Genomic DNA, 24,015 nt, shown 5'->3' with positions numbered 1-24,015 from the left:
ACCTATTTGATATATTACCTTAAAATAAGATACAACTTTACTGTCCAGACTTGAAAGATGGGTCAAATGCAGAGGACCAATTTAACCTACGATGACAATAAAGTGAACCGTATTAACCAGAACTAACAGAAAAGTCAATTTGTTACACTAATTGACCTTAATGATTCCCTCAACGCTAGAGCATGTAACCTTGGGCAACTTTTTGGTACCACTTTATAATAACTACACATACAACATACTCCGGCCACAAATAAATCTTAAATAGAACTTGAGGAGAGGAGGGGTGGGGTTTGGGAGTATGAGGAACAGTGTGATTGGTCTAACACGTACCCACACTTCATACTCCGCCCCCCTGTAATCAGAAATACCTAGCTGTAATCAGGGCTAAGGCGCGAAATGTCACCAACTACTGGAAATTGCCAACTAGGGCAGTAGATAATTAATGCTATACGCTAAAGTGGATTTGGAGTTTAGTTCCACTGTGATGCTTCAGGCCTGGTGACTACTTAATTAAGGGGTCAAGATTAGGAGTATTAATACGTAGTTACTAAGTCTGAATCATTCTTAAAAAAACTTACTTGTTAATTATGACTTAAGTCTTTGTGCTCTATTAAAGTGTAGTATTATGTGTATTAAAGTGTAGTATTATGTGTATTAAAGTGTAGTATTATGTGTATTAAAGTGTAGTATTATGTGTATTAAAGTGTAGTTATTGTTAAGTGTTACCAATTCATTTTTACATAAATTTCTTTGGAAGTTGCGAAGAAAACCCAGAGACATATAATATATTATAAACTTCAATATATTACACAAACAGAAATAACTGAACATTTGCACAATACTGTAGCTTGTTGATGTACAGCACGTGGAAAGTTGCAAAGAAGAGTCACAGTCAGTACTATTACAAAATCAAAATCAATACCATATGTAGACATTTGCATTGAATTGCGTTTGGTTTTGTCCAACAGGCACTTGTAAAACAGAAATACTTGAGGTATAAACATGGTGGCAGTTTGATTTTTAAAGCTAATCAAGCATGTCAATTATATTAAGCCCTCTATGGATGTCAGCAGATTATTAAGCAATTTAAAACTACAATAACCACAATCATCATTTTGTATTTGCAGATACAACCAAGCAGCTTTACAAAAAGCCACAATTTATTCACAGTTTTCAATTCCATTTGCGTCCCTTGTTGCGCCACTTTAAATCAACATCCAGATTAAAAATAAAAGGACCTTTTACTTCTGCTATACTAGGCTTTTTGGTAAATGAACCAAATCACATGGAAAGGTGCACTATGTAACATTTCTGATGGAGGATGGAAGGTCTGCTAAATACTTGTCTGCTATTACTTTACTTAGGATGATTATGGGTATTTTGATTGTTCAAAATCCCCTGAAAAACATGCATTCTTACAGTGAGTTGGGTCTCCTTTCTACAGATCTGACCTGTAACCTGCTTGTCATCACCTTATCACGATGAAGATAAACTAGTTTACTGCCATACTTTTGGAGCAATCTAATCAAAGCAAACATCTTCATGGACACAGGTAGCGTATCCTCCACTAGAAATGCTACATAGAGCATCTTTAAATTTTAATGTGCCACTTATGATCGCCCAAACTATCACTTGATTGTGACGCCATTTACAGCCCTTTGAGGTAAGATCATTCACATTTGTTACTGGTTAAGTCTCTACTCCTCCTCTCCCACCACTCCCCACAGTTCCTGAGTGGAGACCTCCTGGCTCTTCTGGATGGACTCCCCCTCACAGCGCGTCTCCTCTCTCTCCTTCTTTTTGGCCATGTTGATCCCAGCTCCATTCCTTGGATCTGGATCTCCTGCTTCTGCTTGGTCTATCACAAGAACCCCTCAGTGGACCGGAATGGACTGAAGATCTGTTCAAGGAGGACTCTCTGCTGTCGGACAGAGCCACCCCGCTACCCAGGCTGCACTCACTGTTTGATTCTGCGCCTATGAGACAAAAAGAGGGCTAAGTTAGTGAGACAAACAAATCTATGTGTGATAATAAAAGCAAAAAACAATAAAAAACATGAGATAAATGGGTGTCACTTTAAAATGCCTAATAAAGTATGAAGAAAGGCGTGATTCGTAAAGAACAAATAGTTTACTCAGAGTGATTCAGGCTTACAAACAATTAAGTGAGAGTTAAGATATTAATTAGGGCCCATATCATACTATTTTCTGATCTGTTATTATGTTGTTTCTTCATCACAAACATACCTGGAGTTTTATTCACAATTGTTTAATACACACAATTTTGATGTTTAGGCTGAGTTTTTCTCAATCAGAAAACACTCAACTCCAAGTTATGATCTTATATAGTAATACAGGAAGTGCTCCACTGTCTTTTTTAACTCCATACACCTTCACTAGAATAAATTGGATGATTTTCTGCTCTGGAATTGCCCATCTCTGCTGAACAAAAGGGTTCACTTGAAAACTACCACTACATCAGCATTTTCAACATTGGAGATATAGAGAGACTAATAATAAAAGATTACTCAAAAGTGTGAATGAAACAAAACACAACTCCAGATATGCTGTTGAGGAAGTAACATCATTTTAAGATATTTTTTCATGCTTCCTTAAGGCTATTAAAATGTAGTTATTCTAAAGTGTTAAAGATGTATTTTGAACAGCACTGAAGTGTGAAAGGGATGGGAGGGACTCAGTGTGGTTAGGGCATTTGGGGCTCGATCTTTGCTCTGGTCAGTGCATATGGTGGACTTAGGCAGGGTGTGAAAGGTGTGAAAGTGAGACGTTGGTGGTTGTCAAAGGGACCAGTCATGATGCAGAGTGGAAGCCTTGCTTCTGGCAGTATCTACAAGTAACTAACCACAACTGAGTATGGAGAGAATAATAATGAATATAGTGAAGTGCTTTGAGACTTGTGAAGTGTAACACAAATCAAAGAAAAAGTTAACAGAAGTAGCTAAATTACCTTGCATTACACAGCAAGGTAATTTAGGCCAAAACCAAGATAATTTGGGCAAAAAAGCTCAAAACTACTCTTTGTCTTTAATATAATTGTAAAAGAAAAGCAAATCCAAAGCAACCAAACTGTACAAGAGTAGATTAGAGCAACCCTTTATGAGGAAGAGAAGTGTAATTTCCATGATGTAGAATCTATCCTTGTTGCAAAAGCTCTCACACATATGGTTGCTTCAAATGCTGAAAGATAAACTCTTTTTTTAACTAATTTCACAATGTTTTGAGGTGGGCAGGGCATTTCTGTGTGGAGCTGATGAGGATGATGGTTTAGTAATTCAGAACTGGAAGAACCAAAACTATCTCTGCATACTCATTGAACATGTTTTTCCCTTTTCTTGTGTCTCTGCAGTTTTATTGTAGACACAACCAGTTCTGCAAAAAAAAAAATAATATATATATATATATATATATATATATATATATATATAATATATATATATATATATATATATATATATATATATATATATATATATATATATATATATATATATATATATATATATATATAATTTATTTTAAAAACAAGTTCCTTTCTTCTGCCACTTTCAATGATGAAATCTAGACTAAAATGTAAGCTCCATTTTACTTCCGGTATAGGCTTTTTTTGCACACTGTGTTACTTTTCTGGAGGCCCACTATCTTCTTGACCCCATGGAATGGTAGAATGTTCCACAGTTTGGCATTAAACCTATCTAACACTTTCCCCTTTACATATTTTTAAATACTCATAAATGCCCTGAATTCTTACTGTGAGCAGGGTCTTCTCTGCACAGATCTGAGCTGTACATTTGCCTGTTTGTGTCAATGTTCCTGGACCAGGAGTGAAGTTTTTATGTTGTTTAACTGTAAGGGATTTACGCTATGAATCTAAAACAAGTTCAGTAGACTAATCATCAACCTGATATCATTAGCATAAATTGCAGAGTGAATACTTTTTTCAACTTAAAGCTCAGCATATGTCCCTTTTTCAACCACTTTCTCTTCAAAAAGGCTTTCCCTCACATTTGCATAATGAACAACTAACATCCAGATACTAAAACTGCTGTAACAGTGCGTTTTATAGCTATACTTTGATGTTTAAATTACTTTAAATTGCTATAGGTGCAGTATCCTTTAATTTCTCATTTCCTTCTTATATTTATCAGTGTGCAGCTTATTTGGCATTGAGCTAATTAATAAAACCAACGCAAGCCTCTTCAGAAAGACACTTTGCACATGAAGCTTGTTAAAATGCTTTTCGTTTAAACATGAAAAAGAGAGGAGGTGCACTGTATATTTTGTGCTTATCTTACTCTAGGCAGAATATTAATGAACTAAAGTCAGCATCAACACCTTGTGACTGTAACTCAAAATAGTCTTGGAAACGTTGCTAATTAAAACCTCCTCTAAGCAAAAGGTCTTGAGCTCTGTTAATTGGATGGGATCATGTCCAAGCACTTGACTCCAGCGTGTTTGGGTAGTTTGTGCGTTGGCAGTTATTAGGATGAGTTTCAAACCTGTCCGGAGGTAGTGCACTGTTGACCTTTTTGCTTTTGTGTTTTCAAATACAGTTCTCAGCAAATCAATATCTCCATAGTTTAAGCCAGCAGTAATTAAGTCGAGCAGAGGAGATGGTACAAAATCAAGGACAAAGATCTCATGTGGGAGATACAGAGGCTGGCCTGTCATGATAATTACTATTTCATCTTATGGCTCAATAAATGTTAGGTAGAACAATAGTTTTTAGGTGTCAGTATGTATTGTGTATGTATTATGTATTTTTCTTTGCACTAGTGGGATTTTTTTATCTGTTTTGTTTGCAATATGAGATTTGAACTGTAGTTTAAATTATGAACTTCTATAACTCATTACAGAACTCATTACTTTGAGTTTCATTTTACTGTGTTTCATTCTTCTTTTTTGGAAATCATGTTTTTTTTGCAGTAGCTTAGATTTAAAATACTTTTTGGGGACTATTCTGCTTTAGGGTTTCTTTTCACTATTATCGTTTATGGTGCATATTTATTTCAGCAATATAGCACACTTCAAAATTTGTCATGTTATGCAAAGGTCTACTGATACTTTGCAGCTGAAGTCATCAACCTTCTCTAGGGGCGCGATGCTAACTTTAGGCATGGTCTGTCTGGGGCTTTGTTAGACTTCAGTGTGAACTTTGTTTAACACAGTCTGGCTACAAAGAATTGACTTGGACCTGAGTTGGGACTACAAAAGATGAGCTGATTTGTGCTGTTAAACAACTCCCTCTCACAAAAAATTACAGTCATAAGCACAACAATCACAACAGTTTTTCAGTTAGTCAAGGTCACCTTTTTGTTGAAAATCAAACTCCTACACAGAACCAGTTTCTTATGTGTGTCACTTGGTTGTAAAAGATATGCATGTAAATAAATGCAAAGTAAAGGAAAATATCAGTATTATATATATAAATGAAAATAAATAAATAAATAAATAAATATATATATATATATATATTTTTATGTGATCGTTAGGTTTCAGTATATTAATAACCCCCTCTGCCCATTATATGTGAAAAACTATCTGATCATAAGCTGCATTATAGTCTGATCAGTGTCTAAAGAATCTAAAGAATATCCAATTTACTAACTGAATATATAATTCAGGGGTGTCCAAACTATGGCCTAAATGATCATAGGCAGAATTTTTAACTGCAAATATTTCTTACTGATATGACATCAATATATTCCCATTGCATTATGATACAGGCCTAAAATGAATGTTTCAAGTCTTATACTAAATAGGATGGCGCTGTCAAAGTAGTGTGAAAAGCATCCATCTGAATGACTCATTATATTGACTACCAGCCTGTGGCCCTCTACTTCAGATATGTTCCTCAGTGAAAAAAAAGTCTTATCAGACACCACTGATATGATTAGAATTTCACAACTAATTTATGACCATTGTTTTTATGTTGAACAAAGGCAAGAATGTCACAGTTGAATAAAAGCAAAAATGTTATCATAGAAACTTAACAAAAGAAAGAGAAAAAAGTAAATGCTCTGAATAATACAATACAATGTAATACAATAATACAGTGGTTGGTTCAAAGAAGAGTGGGTTTTAAAAAGATTTTTCAAACTGAAATGTGATGGGAGATGTACCAAATGTTCTCAGAATTTGAGCAGTGATCATAATGTCAGTGGAGAAAAGTATAGATATAAATAAAGAAAATTCGTATATGTTTAGAGAGAAAAAAATCCCTTGATTTTGACAAACAGTTAAAGGTGCATTGTGTAACTTTTCTGGTGAAGGGTCCGTCACCTGCTTGTTTCTCTGGATAAGTCATTGCTCTGCCTGGAATGTTCCGCAGTATGACATTAAACAGTATGACATTAAATAGTTTTATAAAATTACAGGTGGTTTTATTGATCACAAACAGGCATTGAGACTGAGCTGGCTTCTCCACAGATCTGACCTGTAACTTGGTCTGGTTTCACCTCTAAAGAGACTGAAAAGTTTAATACCATCTTGGGAAACACTCCAGACAAAACAGTAATATTTTCAAGGAGAAAACCATTTGACAGACCAGGTCCACCAGAAAAGTTACACAATGCAACTTTAAGTATCACTATAACTTATATGCTGTACATATTTATGAATAAAAAGCAAAATTAAACACAGGAATACGTCACCAAAATATTAATGAGTTAAGACACACAAGGCTACAAAGATAGATGCATATTTCATCATTGTTACAGCATCAGTCCCTGTCAGGTAATCAATGTGCACGACTTCTGGGGGAATAGATTTGGTGTGGTATTAAACAGTGAAATCTTGCTTTGTGTAACGTGTAGTGGCAGCTGTGTGCTTGTCAGTGACAGAGAGACAGATGAAGATGGGGCTCAAGAGGACTGTAATTACAAAGAGCTGCTTCCTCAAGTCTGATGGAGGGGCTAAACACAGGGAGGGATACATGTAGTTTCATTAGTGTTCGGACTGTAAAAGGTCTTATGGTAAACTGTATAGGGAAAATGCTCATTTAACATGAATTAAAACAATATTATTACAACCCTAACCATAAAGAGCTACTCGACACCAAATTCACTAGAACTTAGAGAGTTAGGAATGTCTTGTCTCACTTTGGAGAAAAAAAAAAAAAGAAAAGGCTATGCACTAACATTAGAAACTTGGTACCACAATACCCTAAGATACATGTATGATGTACCCGTACCCGTACCCATACCTGTACAGTGAATTCTGTAGTGTCAGTAGGCTTGGTCTTGGTATGGATTTACATTTTTTGACAGTCCTATACCAAAATAGTGCAATCATTATAAGATTTTTCTTCTTTGTGTAAATTATTTTGAGAAATACACCACCTACACGCCACAGCACTGCTAAACCACTGTGTTAGTGCACACAGCTTGTCACAGCTGAAGACTTCATGTGGAATAAATAACCTTTCCATGACACATGGAGGATCCCTTTGAGCTAAGAATGGTTTAGATACGGTTTAGATATATGTTCATATGGCTGAAATTCTTGATATTGTGGCTGAATTAGTTTTGGAGTGCGGAGTGAATGGGTGGACTGCAGCTGCCTCTTTGAAACTGATTTCACATTGACTGTGAAAATCTGATTCAAACAAAAATGTATCTAGAAAAGATGAACCATTTAGAAATAAGAAGTGCCTGAATTTGGAATATAAAATCTTGATTTGAGTAGCTCTGTAGTCAAAAATGCATTCTTATTGTGAGCCTGTGGAGTCTGTGCATTGACCAATTAAAATGGTAAATGTTCACATTTATATAGCACCTTTCTACCTTCAAGGCAGTCAAAGTGTTTTACATCAAGGAACCAGTCACCCATTCACACACATTCATATACCAGTGTACGCAGACACTGGGGGCGAGGTGGGTTAAGTGTCTTGCCCAAGGGTACAATGACAGCATCTATCTGTGGGAGCTGGAATCGCACAGCACCTGTGGGTCAGTGGATCTGACCACTCTGCCAATGACGTTAATGTCAAGAGCATGATCACAATTATTATATTACAAAATTGTTTAGTTATCTAAGTGACTGAAGTTAGTTGTTGCTCTGGCCTGGTTGAAAAAAACAAAAATGCATTATTAAAATATATTGCTTCAAATGAGCTTTTTAAATTTGACAAATTAAAGCTTCTTAAATCTTAAGGCTTAAAATATTCTTCAAGCAATGTGGATTTTATATTCTGTCACAAATAGCTCTGAAGTACATCCAAAATTAATTACTGGCAATAATATTTTAACACTTCAAAACTGCTTTAAAAATCAGTTCTCAAAACCCATTTTCCACTTGAGAAGCCCTTTTGAGTGAGACTGGCTTAGATATGGTTGAAATGACAGAAATCTTTGATATTTGGTGGGTTGTTATTTGCAGTGTATAGTGGTGACTGGAGGAAAGCAGCGAACCACAGCAGCCCTTGTGTCCCTGTTGCCCCCGGTGACCCTGTGAAGCCGATCTGACGGTGACAGCAGCAGCGGATACCTGTCACATTATCATTCACACAGACCAGCCCAAACGTCACGGCAACGCTGCACTGCGACCCATCTGTCACACTTATATGAGGGAATGGAGAGCTCAGAGAGGGGACGAGTGACCCCCTTCTTTCTTAGGATGGGGTACGCTGTGTGCACAAGTCACTGAAAGGACAATACTGCAAAATGTTTTGAAATATTTTGAGGGAAGCCTTGGAGATGGAAAAATAGATGAACTTGCTACATGACAGATATACATTGAAAGATCTGTATAATTATAATACGCTTTCAGTTGTTTAGAGTGTATTTTTATGTGATCCTAAACCTGTGAAGCGCTTGGTCAACCGTGGTTTAAAATATGGCTATATAAATACTAGTGATTCACTCTGTTTTTACAAAAATAAAGAAAATTGTTATATTTTCTACATATGTCAACAAGGTTTTAAAGTGAAGACATTTCAACTTCTGTTTAAAAACCATGACATAAACTAAAATTCCTTAGTCCTCCTCTTTATATATTGAGCCTTTTAACAGTAGCAAGAAAAAGTAGGATGGAAACCAAAACATCTTCAACAACAAAACCAAGTCGACTCTACAACTTTTTGAATTTTGTTTTTTGAAATTTCCAAAGCATGAATTTGTTTACACTCTAAGATAACTGCCAACTTACTACGAACTGCAAATTAAACTTGTAGAAACTTTAATGATATTGAATATAATTTGATTGTAGCTGTAAGATGTCGTCAAAAACCTACCTGGAGTTGTGTTTTGTTTCATTCACATACAGTATGTTTGAGTGCATTATTAGTCTGTCTACATCATCAAACCTCAAAACGCCCTGTTCCACCTTGTGATGTCATTTAGTGATAGTTTTCAACTTAACCTAATTACCAATTCCAGGCCTTAAATCATATAAATGATTTTAGCGAAGGTGTATGCAGTTTAAAAGCACTGGAGCACTTTCTGTATTATTGCATGACATCACAAGGTGGAACAGTGTGTTGTCTATTTGAGAGAAGAACTCAGCCTAAACATACAGAGTTTGTGTGTTAAACATGTGTGAATGAAACAAAACACAACTAGAGGTATGTTTATGATGAGTAAACAACATGAGAAACATAAATCAGAAAATAGCATAATATGGGCCTTTAAATGCTGCTTCAAGTGGCATTGGCTGTACAGTGGGCAGCCCCCCGTTGCACCCTTGCCCCCCCCCCAAAGCTGCAGCCTTGGCCCATCCCAAGCTGTTGTGTTGGTGCTTTTCATTAACACCTTGTAACGTGTCAATCACAGTTTGCCTTTGCAGTGTGGCTCATAAACAAAACCAGGCTGTAGGAAAAAGGCCAGTCTCCCGAGGGTCCCACCAGAGACATGGCTGAACATTGAAGTGAATATTGCCTGAGCATGCTGTTTTGACGCACACAGATAGTAGGTGACCTGAGAAAATAAACAACTACCCTATTGATACATTGCAGCTGAGGTCATCAACATTCCCTGGGTGCGTGAAGCTAACCGAAAGCACTACTCTGTCAGAAGCTGTGTTACTCAATCTGAGCTTTATTTTAACACAATCTGACCAGAAAGATCTAATTTGGTTGGAAGTACAACAGGTGAGATGATTCATGCTGTTAAACAAGTCTCACACTTAAAATGACATTATAGCCAACAGTTTTTGAATTAGTCACTCTCACTTTTTTGTTTAAAATCAAACACCTAAACAGAGCCATGAACACTCATAGGTTGTAACGGTAACTTCTGAACATTCCTTCAATAGGCATACATGTAGAACACCTCCAGCATGATGTTACTGTAAATTATCAATACATAATTTGTTATGATGGTTTACATATTGCAGTTAATGAAAAAAAAGACCAGTATGAGTAATAGTCTTGTACTCATGGGCTCCATATAAACATGTATAATGTGCTGCAAAAATCACATACACTTTCGAAAGATGTTTTTGCAATGTCCTGATAATAATGTGTGTAGATCTCCAACCTGATACATCTGATTCACTGAGGGAGTCCTCGTGTGTGGACAGTGGCCGGACTTCTGGGACATAAAAGTCCCCTTGTCGAGCCAGAGGGGTGATGTACTGGATGTGTCTTGCTCTGTAGACCTCGATGAAGGGGTGGGCACACAGCCTCCTCTCCTGCACAACAACACAGTACTGTTATGCTTAAATCTACATTGATTTGCTTACATTCAGTGATTAGAAATTATACATGTTTCAAACATGACCACTTCTCTGTTCCCTTTTATAAAAAGATAAAACTATAATGTAAATATAAACTATTTTAATGTGCATTTGACATAGACTTATGGACTTATATTCTTTTATCTTACAATAACATAAGGGTAAAATAACAGTAGTTTAATAACAAGAGTTTAACAACTTTCATGATTTACTAAATACTTAGTAATGCATGTTCTTTATCGATCTTTTACAAAGTTGTTTATTGGTTAATTCCCAATTTGACAATTTTCATCTATTTTAAATGTAACACAATCTGTGGTTTTTGTTAGCAGTCCAATTTAGTCATAGGCGCTACAGGGATTTACTGAGGGCTGAAAGTCTGCATACAGATGTATGGCAAATGTTAAATTAAAGGCAAACTTGTTCTTGTGTAAATTGATGTTTGTTGAACACATATCTACAAGATCAGACATGCTTTTAATCCCAATGTGCCCTTTTTCAATCCTAAGGAAAATGGTTTGTGGATTTGTGTGAACTCTCTCCAGGATGACTAAATTACACTGGGTCTAAAGGGCAAGTCACAACACCAGCCAATCATATACAGGGAATCATCTGGAACACAATTCATTAAAGAAAGAGTGAAATTTAAAAAGGAAGAAAAAGTTGAAAAATCATAAGTAGAGTAATTACATCTAAACTTAATGTCAAGTCCTTGTATTAGCTCAATAAATCAAAGAAATCTAACCACAATAATAAAAAACATATGCATAGAAATATATTTCGTGCTTATAATTTAGCAACAGTGAAAACTGTATTCTTCTGGTAATTCAGGAGGAGGAGCCTTATACAGTAATGATATCCACTTACACTTTGACAACTCAGAAGGAGTATAATGTAGATGTATAACCAATAAATGGGAAAAGAAAAGAAAGGGAACACTTTTTTTCATTTTCGCATGTTCAGATTTTTTACAATGCTGTTGATTCAATTTTAAGGCAGTTATATATATATATCTAAAATAATCAAAACATTGCTTTTAAAATACAATTTTTACACAATTACTAGAGGAAATTTTGATTATGCTTTACTCACTTTCACAGTTCCATTTTGCATTTTGTTTAAGTTACTTCATTCAGTTTGTATTTATTCACTGATATTTTTCTGTTTTGTGTTGTGTTTTTGGCCTTTCTCTGTCCTCTCTGTATTCAGCTTCAGAGTAGCCCAGATTTCCCTGACACTTGGACTGCTCCTTTAGACTCCTCAGACCTCAAGTGTCACATGACAGAGACCCCTCCTCCCCTTCATTAACCTTTCATACAATGCCTTTTCATATTCCACTCATGCACTGTCTAACTCCGGGCTTTCTCATTTCTGTGTATGCGAAATGTCGAACCACTCCACAATATTCACAACTTCATTTCTATTGAGTGAGAGGTTAAGTAAGATTTAGGTTTGATTGCTGTGATTAAGTTAACTCTCCAACTGTAATGTGCTGGAGATGGTGACATTTAAAATAGCACTTTTAATTACAGGTAGGTATGTGATCTGGTTACATTAACTATCAGGTAAAATGAACAATTGAAGTACAGGTATGAGAGTTAAATAGAGTCATTAGTGTGTTTTTGACTAAACTTGACTTTAATAAAGCTCTCAGTGTAAAAATGTGAAATAAAGAGTTGTAAAAGTTAAAGTTCACTGAAACTGCAGTAAGTGAGGTATGTCACTTGTGTATAATGACTTGAAATTGGACCTATTGGACCTTAAATATATAATTTTCTTCACTTGAAATAATTTGGATTTTAAGATAAGATGCTATTACTTATATATATTTATACATATATTTGATGTGCGGTTCTGGTATAGTGACCACTACTTTTACTTGAGCTTCCAGAGGAAATACTCTGAAACCTTCCAAAGGAAATACTTTGAGGGAATGAACCATTTCATGACCAACCGAAACAACAGAGTAGAGAAAGAACTAGGTCTTTCCTGTTGTGTTCACTTGGTTTCCCCCTTGGACACTGCTGTGATGCCCGGGCTGCAGGATACAAAGGAGAGACTTTTGGCTCTTCCTCTCCTCAGTCATCTCTGACACAGATCTGCTGACCCAACTTGACCAGTGCTCCTGTTAAACTATACTGAGACCTTTGACTGAGACACAAAGGTGACTGAGAAGCATCTAATGGAACATTTTATTTGATGGGACTTGGCGTAGCTTGGGCTAGTCAAGTGATCATGTGGTAGCAATGGGCAAATATGGAGAATTCCGCTTGACAAATTAAAATACTACCTGCGCCTAACTGAATAAAGTTAATGGCGATCTGTATTCCTGTCATGCACCTTTGATCATTTCTTAAAGCCTTCTTAAATCTTTTTAGCCTGTGCAGATTTTCAAACATGAATTTTGTTTGAGTCTACCCCAAATTCACCACGTATCTCCTCTGTCTCAAAGACTCCTCACAATATTATGGGCATAGACTGACAGATGCTAGCTGCTGCGTCCCAGAGCTATTGGCTGACGTTCATGTAAAAGTTAGAGAACAAAATTGTCAAGGATTAGGTGACAAGCCAAGAAGCAAAAAATACACAAAAGATTCACAGGAAACAACTTCATCTTCAAAAGTTTCTTGCCATCTGTCCCAGCCTAATTATGACAGCTGCGATGCTCCTCTGGCTTCTTCCTCACTCGCGCTATGGTCTTATATGGCAGCATCAATTATTACTAGATCCATCTTCTGTCAATGACAATGAAGCTGGTGTCATTACTGGGAAGTGTTGAGTCAGACGGAGGCTACAGCACATTGCATATTGATGCGGCCGGACGCACGGACATAACGCTATTTTAATTTTGACGTTGAAGGTAGAGCTATCAATAAATGATCAAATGTGAAAAAGCAATATGTTGTTACTACAATAGCTCTCACAGATGGGCTGGGGATTAATACTTTATGAGCAAGGCTGGTTTACTAGAAATAGGCACTAAGGCTAGTAAAAATATTTAAAAAGATATACAACATATCTCCATGGAAGTCTAATTGGAATATTCCACAGAATGGCATTTACCTACATCTATGGAGATAAGCAGGTGATACCACCAAGGGATACACATCACAAGAGAACTTAACAATATCAGAGAAGGCTTGCATGTTTTTCAAATTTCTTTTAGTAAGAAAAACACATAATTGAATAAAACACATAATTGACAATGTTTAACTAACACTCCATGGAGACCCAGTGGTGGATACTGCACCATAAAAGTTAGATATTATATCTTTAATAATAACAAAATAGCAATAGTAAAAAAATGTATTGCGAAACTGAATACCAGTTACCATTGCATTTCCAACCCTCAGACCTGTCTGGAGGCACTGGCCACAGTAAAACCAAAATCTGTCAAGAGAGTGTAGCAAGGTGTTTTATATAAGAATCCTAGTGTCTCACCGGGTACAGCTAATGTCACAAAATGTCAACTCCATGTCATTTCAACACACTCTCCTGCCTGTCAGAGCCAAAAAAGGTTAAAAAAAAAAACAAACACTATATATATATATATATATATATATATATATATATATATATATATATATATATATATATATATATATATATATATATATATTTTTTTTTTTTTTTTTTCAATAGAGGTACACATTAAAGCTTCACAACTGAAAAACAAAATAGAATATAGAATATATACATGCTGTTGTTACCTCCAAAACTGAAGGTAATGGAACAGAGTCAACTCCAAGTCCAACATATTGTCCTTTTCAAAATGGCAGCCATTTGTCTAGTCACAATGCTGAAACTTCAAACTTGATTTTGATACTGAGGAAAATTAACTCCTACTTTATTTATTTCAGACTACATCAAAACAAACAACAAACCCCTTTTTGATGAACATATGTCGCATAGACACATACAAATCTGAGCTTCTTTACAGTCTATTATAATCATGGACGCAGTAAAATGTTTCATTATTTTCAGATCAACATAATAATATATCAATATATAACCACTTTATAAGTTAGGTTAACTTTCATCTGTAGTCCCTGAACAGAGGTAAAGTAACAGATAACAGTGTGCAGGTACTTCATAAAATGGCTCATGTAACATTTAAATACAGCTAAAAAAATCACCCAAACCCACCACCAGTGGAGGGAGTACATCAACAGCATTGCAAATACAAATTTACAAATTTAAATATTTACATTATATAGATATAGATCATTCCAACAGAGAACAGATTACTAATGACTACAGCCCTGACTCTGTTTAAGTTCTGTCCGAAAATGGTGGGCACACAGATGACCTACAATTTGGCAACAACCAAAAACGGTATCCAATGGAAGGGCATCTGGTGTAAAACATGTATGCAAAGTAATTGATTCACTACACAATATAGGAGGTAAAGTAGGGTAGACTGTGGCTATGCTAACCCAGAAGAGAAAGCCCGATCTTATTTTTAAATGTCCCTGGTCACCGTCATTGCTTTTAAAGGAAATAAAAAGGAAGTCATGAGCTAATAATTTGTCTTGGAGGCTGTTTTCTTTAACTTTTCAACCAAACATTAGGCATTGCTTTGTTTGTTGTTTATTATTTAGCTGTTTTGGCTTTGCTCCTCTCACCTCAAACAAGATCCTTCAGATTTATCCTGACGGCAAAGTTAATTCACCGTGAATAAAGACCAGACATTTACACATTCAAGCTCTCCATCTTTTTATTAATTAAAACATTAAACTATTCAGTGCAGGTGAATGGCTCTTTTTCAAATCCATGTTGGCGGTCAGACACAAGAAATAAGGAAAATATATGCAAATGAATTCAGTGATTAATATTCAATGAGAAGGATCTTGCTTGCAGTGTCCACTCACCATAAAATTAGATAGGTTTATTACTGATGCAGTGTTTAAAGTTCCCCAAGAAGTTATCAAGAAAAGTAGTAAAAGTTGTAAATTGGTGAAAATAATCTTTTATGAGCAGAAATATGCAGGTAGAAATAGAATAATTTACAGCACATATTCCTGAAAAGGACACAGGACTCCCCATTCTGTTCAAAGCAGTGACCTAACAGCATGTGGGGCATCAGCAAAACTCAAGATGGAATTAATTCAACAGTATGTCCAACTTCCTCAGGACATCATTGGGACAGAGGAAAACAAACATCGTCGCTGGATTAAAGAGACAATCGAAATACAGAAACGTGCCCACGGGACTATAAACCGGGACGAGGGGGCTTTTTTGCTCTCACACACCTGGGATACTGTCCTGAGGAAGTCGGACTGCAGATGGCGCTGTCATTCTGCCCCCACCGGTAGAAAGACAGCGCCAAAACCTGTATAAATCAGCTGATCGGACACGTCACAGCAACATCACGTGACCACTCTGAGGAAGACCGCTAGTGAGCAGTCGAAACTGTCAGGTATGAAAACAAACCTTTAGTCTAAAAAAAAGAACCTAATAACGTAAATTACTGTGAGCGGGTTTGGTCTCCACGAAGACAGAAAGATTCAATACCATACTGAGTAACATTCCAGACGAAGCAATACAAAACACCTCTGTGGAGAAAAAACATTTGATGGACCCTCCACCAGAAAAGTTACACAATACACCTTTAAACTACAGTTGCTACTGCCTCAGTGCTGTATGAATGTGGTATTATCAGAATAAAAATCATGGTGAACCTTACACACCAAAAGTTATATATAGTGCACCTTCATTATTATTATTGTAAATCATCAAATATCTGCCCCTGCAAACCAAACAATGCTCCTCATTTGGTTTTCTTTTTCAGGGTTTATTATTGTTTTGTACTATTTATATAATGAAGGAGCGATTAGCAGTGTAGTGAGGAGGTTGTGGCTTCAATCAATTGGCCTAGCAACAACAATCTGGAGTCTGCATTTCACCCCCTTGTGTGTTCTCTCTGTGCAAACTTTGATTCACAGTGCAACACCTCAATGTAATTGAAACTGAGATTCTGTCATTTCTAATCATCAGAGGTCTACAGCCAGTTCTCTATTATATAAACATGTATTGTGGGTCAGAATTCAGACTTTGTAAGAAGTTTGACAAGTTTTTCTATCAAATGCTAAAAGTAAAATTTGGGAAATTAATATCGAAAGACATTTAGTTTGTTTGATTTCGATAAGACAAATGAAAATCAAATTGCAAATTATGCATGATTTATAAGTGGATTTTCTTAGTTATATTGCCTGCAGCTCAAAACATTTAAGACACTTTTTCAGTAAATATGCACAAAAAGACCCAATCTCCTGCTTCATAAGCTACTGCCTATACAAGACAGTAGTTGGTTTTCATATAATGAGATGGACAGGGTGGTGCTGAGACAAAGCAGACTGGGTAGGCTTCTATAATTGGCCCAAGAGTGGAGGATAGGGTAGTTATTGATTTTTATTTGATTTCCTCTCTACTCCCCCCTACAGGTCAGGACCCATGGGACCGCAGAGCACACTTAAAGGCAGTAAGAGCAGCAGGGTCACTCAGATGGAGGAATTTCTCCAGTTTTGTCCTGAGCAAAGACATGGTGCAAATATAACTTTAACATCTATCTCCATGGAGGCAAATAAGTGACACCATCAGGCAAAGTTACAGGTCAGATCTGTGGAGAGGCATCCCCTTTCACAGTAAGAATGTGTTTTTTAAGGCTTTTGAGTAAAAGAAAAAAAAAAACTATAATAAAATAATAGAATACAATACTATAGACAGAATAATATAATAATATAAACATTTTAAAGCTGTGGTGTGGAACATTATAGACAAAGCAACAACATCTCCATTTAAATTACATTAAATTAAACTGTCTAAAATTGTTACACCAAAACATGAGCATTATAATTCACTATTTATGTTCTATTCTGTTGATTCCTGTTGCTATTGACTTTTATCTCATGTATATAAAAACTGCAATGAATAAACTGAATCTTTAAATTGTATTAAATGTAATAGTTAACTCATAATATGACATGTTCTATTTAGGATTAGCTGTTTTTTTATGATTGTAATTCCTTCCCCATGCATTTTGAATCGTTACATCTTTATAACAATCATAAGTAGTTTAATCTCTGCCCATATGTACCACTTTGTGGAAAATAGACGGAAATTGGATATTTGGCTGTGCAACAAGAAAATTATTTGAACCACTCACATTAAACAGAAAATCTAGTGCCAGGGCAGTTTGCAAACCTAATTTCCGGGAACTAAATCTGTCATCATTTGGCTAATTTTTACACAAGATTTAGAATAGATTCTGCAATTTTATAATATTTTGACAGCAGATTTGACAAAACAAACATGAAACTGAATGAGTTTAAATTTGTAAAAACCTTAAGAGAATACAATAATCTCACAGAGCATTTTTAAAATATCAGGAAATAGTTTCAGAGAATAAAAGGGATGATTCTGAGGATGTGCTTCCTCTTTCCAGGTTTTGGCATAGGAACAACATCTGCACAAAGTCCCTAATGTAAAAACATACATGTGGCCCCAAATGATAAATAAATAAAGGTCTTATTTTTAGCACTCACAAGAAGATGAGAAAACACAGATATACACTTAGCCAGTGACAAAGACATTTCAGTGGGAAGTCATGAATGAGCCACGCTAGTACAGGAATAGTAATGTTAACACGCAGTTAGCTCCACATTGTTGTTCATTCATCCTCTTGTGCGTATTCGTGTGGGGAGGAGTAGGTTTCTAAACCAACAAAAGATTTCTGCCCCCTGGACATAGAAAGACGGTGTTGACTTGAGGAATTATCAATAATATTATGAATGTATTTTGGAACAAAATTTGAAGATTGAGTATACATATTTTTTTGTAATAAAAAATGTAGAATGGTGCAACTAGAGAAAATTTTTAATAATGATGTAACAAACGTATGTTGTGATAAATAGAGAGGGGAGAGGGGATAAATATTTCTACACTTACAGCTAATTCCACAGTCCTTTCACATTTGTCTGACCTCAGATAACATTTAAAGAGACATTTTAGCAGATTTCTTTTGAATAACTAAAACATCTTCTGATTATCATTATGGGGATAAAAAAAAAAAAAAAAAAAAGAAAGAAAGAAAGCAATGCCATCCCCACTAGGGACATGAGGACTCCACTCTAGAGAAATTACGTGTGTCCAGCTTAAGGAACAAACCCGTAATCTTCTTAGAGAAAAAATTTTGAGGAAATCCTGAATGCTAAGGATAATGTGTGGGTGACGCAAAGGGCTTAGAGTTCACCATTCAAAGAAGTACTGTCAATCTTTGTCCATGACCTCTGACCTTGGTCCACTGTATGTCGCCTGTAGTGTGGGAACATTCATCAGAATGAACTAAGCAGATAGTTATGATAACTAAATCAAATCAAACTTTATTTATAAAGCACTTTTCATACAAACTAATAACTAACAAATTCAAAGCCATTACTGCTACTACTGAAAGATGACATATTGTGTATGAGCCTGCTATAAAGTTATAATCTATGACATGGGTCTCTGGATCATTATGTTATAATTTGCAAATTTTAAATCGCAATATTCATTTAAAACGACTTAAAGACTTTTCAGATCTTTTAATCATGTTATAGTTGTTTGCCCTCACCATTTACTCACCCAAAGTTGGATCTAAAGTGATTCATTCATGCACCAACCCATTTCTCTGTACTAACTTTGTTCTCCAGTGTTTTAATTTTATTTTCTATTTGCTTGTGATACGCATAGGATTCGACAATGCCACATAGTCATTTTGGTACACTGAAAAAATAAAAAAAATCTGTGGTGCGCTAACATGATCTGCAGGTATCCATCAGAGGTGCCGACAACTTCAGTGCCCTTTGTTGTGATGAAGTTTACACTGATGTGAGCTCTCTTTGAGCACTGCAGTTTTTTAATGTGAAAGTCAGCAGACTTGTTTCTAAAATTAAAGCTGTAAATGTCCTATTTTAAATTGTGAAAGGAGGAAGCTGGAATTTAAACTTCTTCTTGGCTCTCACCTGACACATCGCTTTTAGAACAGCTTTCTTGGACTGTGAAGTGAAGCAGGGTGGAGTGCAAATGGTCTGTCAATTCTAACAATGCACACTATTCTTTCTTCCAGGATTGGCGATATAGACATATAGATATTATATATACACAGCATGCATCTTTTACAATATACTCTGTCACGTACAACACTTTTAAGATAAGATACAACGCCATGTGGTAATCTTATAATAAGCCAAACATTATTGTTGCATTTGACAGTGATTCTGTTTATCTTTATGATTGTGTTTCCTAGGTTGTACCCAATTATTGAACAGCAGGAAAACAGCCGAGGAAAGTTTAGTGCTGAAATTGTCAAACTGCAAAGTGCAAATGGTGACCTTTTGTGAGAGACTGGGGACGGACTGGGGTGACATTTCAGGAGATTCATGTCGAGCACTAAACAATGGGCATTTCAACATCATCCAAGTCAAGTGATAGGGTCATCCAAAATAAGGTGGAGTGCTGGGAAAGTTTGACTGAAATTCTGTGGACTTCAAATCCCATTGGGGCATTGCTCCGACTGCAAAACGAAGAGATCTGCTTTGAAGAGTTGACGGTGATGGGGAGGACCTGCTGCCTTTGGGGACAGAAAAGAGAAAAACATGTTTTTGCTGTGTTGAAAAAGAGTGATCGTGAAGTTAGTGTTGAAATTGATGTAAACAATTGGAGTCCTGCCTCAGTGAAGACCGCTGTCAGCAGGAAAAGGGCAGCTCTGATTCATGCCATTGTTCTGCTTCTACATAATCTGCAAATACACACGGTGTGCATGTCTAATAATAGCCACTCTTTACTCCTATGTGGTGACAGGGGAAAAAATCACATACACACACAGAAAAAAGAAAAGCGGTAACAAAGAATCCACTGCATCGTCAAATCTACATGTAATCTACACCCTTCTTAGTTCAAGCAGCATGATCAAGTCTACGTTTGAACTGAGGTGTAATAGTCATTTGAGCACAATCTGAATCCAGTTGTCTGTTAAGAGTTAATACTATTTTGAGATAATAGTATATCAATCTGTTAATAAAAGTACAATTAAACACCTACTACTAAATATTTTTTCTCACATTTTCTAGAGCTTAGATCACACTAATCAGGATAAATACATTAGTTAATACATTGGTCAAACACTATCCACCCAGACTTGGAGCAGACTAGAGACCAAACACAGTTGAAGACCAGTATCACAAAACTGGTAGCATGTTGCATAAGCTGTCTTCAAGTGGACACAAACGAAGTGGGAAGTCCTGTGAGCTCAACCAACATTATTTTCTTATTGGTCAATGCAAGGTTATGGTAAGATATACTAGCTATAACTATACAACTCTGAAGGAATGATTCTCCAGATCTTGGGCTATAGATTCAGGAGCTGGAGAATCAGCCTTGTTCAATATTGTTTTAGCAGCATTGAATATAAAACGTTGCACATGCAGTTTTGAGAGTATTTACTTCAGGCTGACTTTTTTCACCCAGGGTCAATCTGACTCACTCAGAATAACTGGAGGAGTTCAGATTGATGGTGAGGGTTACCTAGAGTTTTTACTTGATAGTTTGTGTTGTACACTATTTACAACAAAATTCATTTTTAACCTGGAATAGTTTTCGTGCCCTTGACAATAACAACATGTTGCTAAAATATGTGTTATCTGCTGCAAAAAACATGACCAGCACAGCAGTGCTGTTTTTTTTTTCAGTTTCAATCATTGCCACATTAAAAATCAAACTTTACTCCACCATTTTCATTTTACTGTCATACACTCGACTCTACTCTACATTGAAATTACCTGAAATATTTTAGTTTGGTTTTTTTGCATGTATTTGCAGCTTTCTGGCTTCAGAAAAAGTAAAAAGAAGATTTGTAAGGTATTGTGCTGTTTAAAACTTTTAAGTTCTGTCATAACTCCATAATAGAACTCAAAATTAGCATTACATTGCCTTCCCTCATGTCTTGCCCAAACTGATCAGGGAACAACAGAAACCATGTAATTCAGATGACAATGCCTTTGACCATTTCCTCTGTGTGTTAATGACAGTAATCTGAAGGAGATTATAGACTTCAGCAAAGGATCTGACTCATGTACTTATCACTTAAGATATAAAGCACTCCCACATACAGCGTCAAGCAAAATGTTCACTGCTTTAGACAAATGCAGAGTAGTTATTGTCTTTTGTAATAGTGTGTACGGACAGTAGACATGATGTGGATCCAATTGCTAAAGTTAATATTACTTTTGAGATAATATTTCAAAAAAATCAATGAATACAATTAAATAAATAATTTTACCTACTGAACTTTCATTTAGTTTTTCATTTTCCCTCAGAAAAAGATTATTTAACAATTTTCTAGAGATTAGATCAAACTAAGATGAAATCAGACATGAAGTATGACACTTAGTAACCAACTAAAGCCATCTGCTGCTTCTGAGAGTTCATACTTCAAAGTGACTTGAGGGAAATTAAAGTCACTTGGCAGAGGCTGACCAATAGGAAGACTGGGTGGGAATAAGTAACAGAAAAGCACTCAGTCACATTAATATTGCCAAAACAGCAGATCATCTCAGGGATCAGATCATATCAAATATACAGTAGTTTGACATGATCTGATCCCTTTTGTTTCGGGCAAGTGCTGAACATCTGCAGGACACAGTACACAATAAGGACTATACCGACGTGACATGTTAAAAATACACAATTTTAGTTAATGAAAAGTCTAAATACATAATGACCCTTATCATAAAATCAGATCACAATTGAGGTTTTGTGGCCACAGCACCCAACCCAACCCCTAACTATTATTTTTAGTACGGGTTACTACACACCTTTGAAACTATTGCATGCTATGAAAAATGCCCCAGCAGAAATTTACTGTATTCTCCCTTCCATTCACTTCATGTTATTCTATTAGTTACGGAATGTTTTGTATTTTTCACACTGTGACACAACTTTCTTTATTCATAATGTCTTTTTTTGCACTGTATTATATATTGAATGTCTCATCTATTGTGCTTTGCTTTGTTAAATCAGAATTTTTAACCAGTGTTCATGGGTCTAATCCCCTCACTTTAAAAGGGCAGATATTGGCAGTGCCTTTTTCTAAGCCCAGAGAAGAAAATAGCTGAAAAAGGTTGAGGGCGTAATGACTGACAGTAGTTCCTTTTAGCTTCTGTCACTCACGCACTAAGTCTTTACTGAGGCCTGACCAATGAACCACTGTTTCAAATTCACTCAACTGAATAAAACAGTTTAGTCCTAAGCCTCTTTTTTAATCTTTCTATTTTCTTTTCAGTGGAAGTTCACAACCCTCGCACCTCAGTTAGGTTTTCGGCCTCATACTTGAATGGTTCAAAATTGCCTCTTGGATTATTGTTCAGAAAATCCCTCAAGAGGACTCCAGGACAAATTCCGTTCATTTGCATGCCTATCTCCACAAAGGAGCGAGTAAATTGGTGGAATATTTTAGCCGACCAGAGAAAGTGCTTGTGTGTGCGGCAATCACGCAAATTCAAAGTGACCAGACTGAAATGAGAAGTATGGGTGCACAAAAAGGCTACAACAAACCTGTTATTTCAGATGCAATGAGATTATTATCCAAACACAAACACGGGATAAAGGCAAGACTTTAAGGTGCACCGTGTGACTTGTCATGCTTGTCTCCATGGAGATGTTAGAGTGTAGCCTGTAAAATTCCACAGTATGACTCTATTAAATGTGTCTGTTTGGCATTTATTTAGTTATAGGTGTTTTTATAGCTCAAACACACCTTGACAAAACATACATTAAGGGTCATATATTACGCTAAACTGACTCTTGGGAGCTTTAAGCCACGTTACGCTGTTAGCTCACAAAAAACCTTCCTGGAGTTCTGTTTTGTTTCATTCACACACGTTTGAGTAATCCCTTATCATTAGTCTGCCTACATTTCCAAAGATCAAAATGCTCTGTTCCACCTTGTGATGTTTAGTTCAGTAGAGATTGGCAATCCAGGACTGAAATTATCCAAATTATTCTAATTAGGGTGTATGGAATTTCAAAGCACAGTGGAGCACTTCCTGTTTTACCACATGACATCACAAGGCAGAACAGAGTGTTTTCTGTTTGAGAGAATACTTCAGCCTAAATATACAAGATTTGTGAGTTAAAGATGAAACAAAACACAAATTCAGGTTTTTGATGAGCAAACAACATTATAACAGAGATCAGAAAATAGCATAATATGTGCCCTTTAATGCTGCGAAGAGATAGCATCTTAGCTTAACTTTTGAATGAAATCTTTTACTTTTACTTGTTTCTA

At 36.0% G+C, this 24,015-nt stretch overlaps 1 protein-coding gene across 1 annotated transcript in view; it reads right to left on the bottom strand.

The window, feature by feature from the left end:
• Nucleotides 1-513: 513 nt before the first annotated feature.
• The window catches only part of LOC110168747 (testis-expressed protein 264 homolog), a 37,117-nt gene continuing 13,615 nt past the window's right edge, over nucleotides 514-24,015 (bottom strand). Inside the window, exons 3-4 of the mRNA XM_020934235.2 lie at nucleotides 10,493-10,646; nucleotides 514-1,976 (exon numbers count right to left, since the gene is read on the bottom strand). Of these exons, the coding sequence (XP_020789894.2) occupies nucleotides 1,771-1,976; nucleotides 10,493-10,646 (360 nt within the window). The 3' untranslated portion in view covers nucleotides 514-1,770. The remainder of the gene's footprint in view (nucleotides 1,977-10,492; nucleotides 10,647-24,015) is intronic.

This window comes from Boleophthalmus pectinirostris, unplaced genomic scaffold (genome assembly GCF_026225935.1).
Source record: "Boleophthalmus pectinirostris isolate CB_2022bp ecotype Guang Dong unplaced genomic scaffold, ASM2622593v1 HiC_scaffold_3, whole genome shotgun sequence".
Classification (NCBI taxonomy): domain Eukaryota; kingdom Metazoa; phylum Chordata; class Actinopteri; order Gobiiformes; family Gobiidae; genus Boleophthalmus; species Boleophthalmus pectinirostris.
This window is presented reverse-complemented; position numbering and strand designations above follow the sequence as displayed.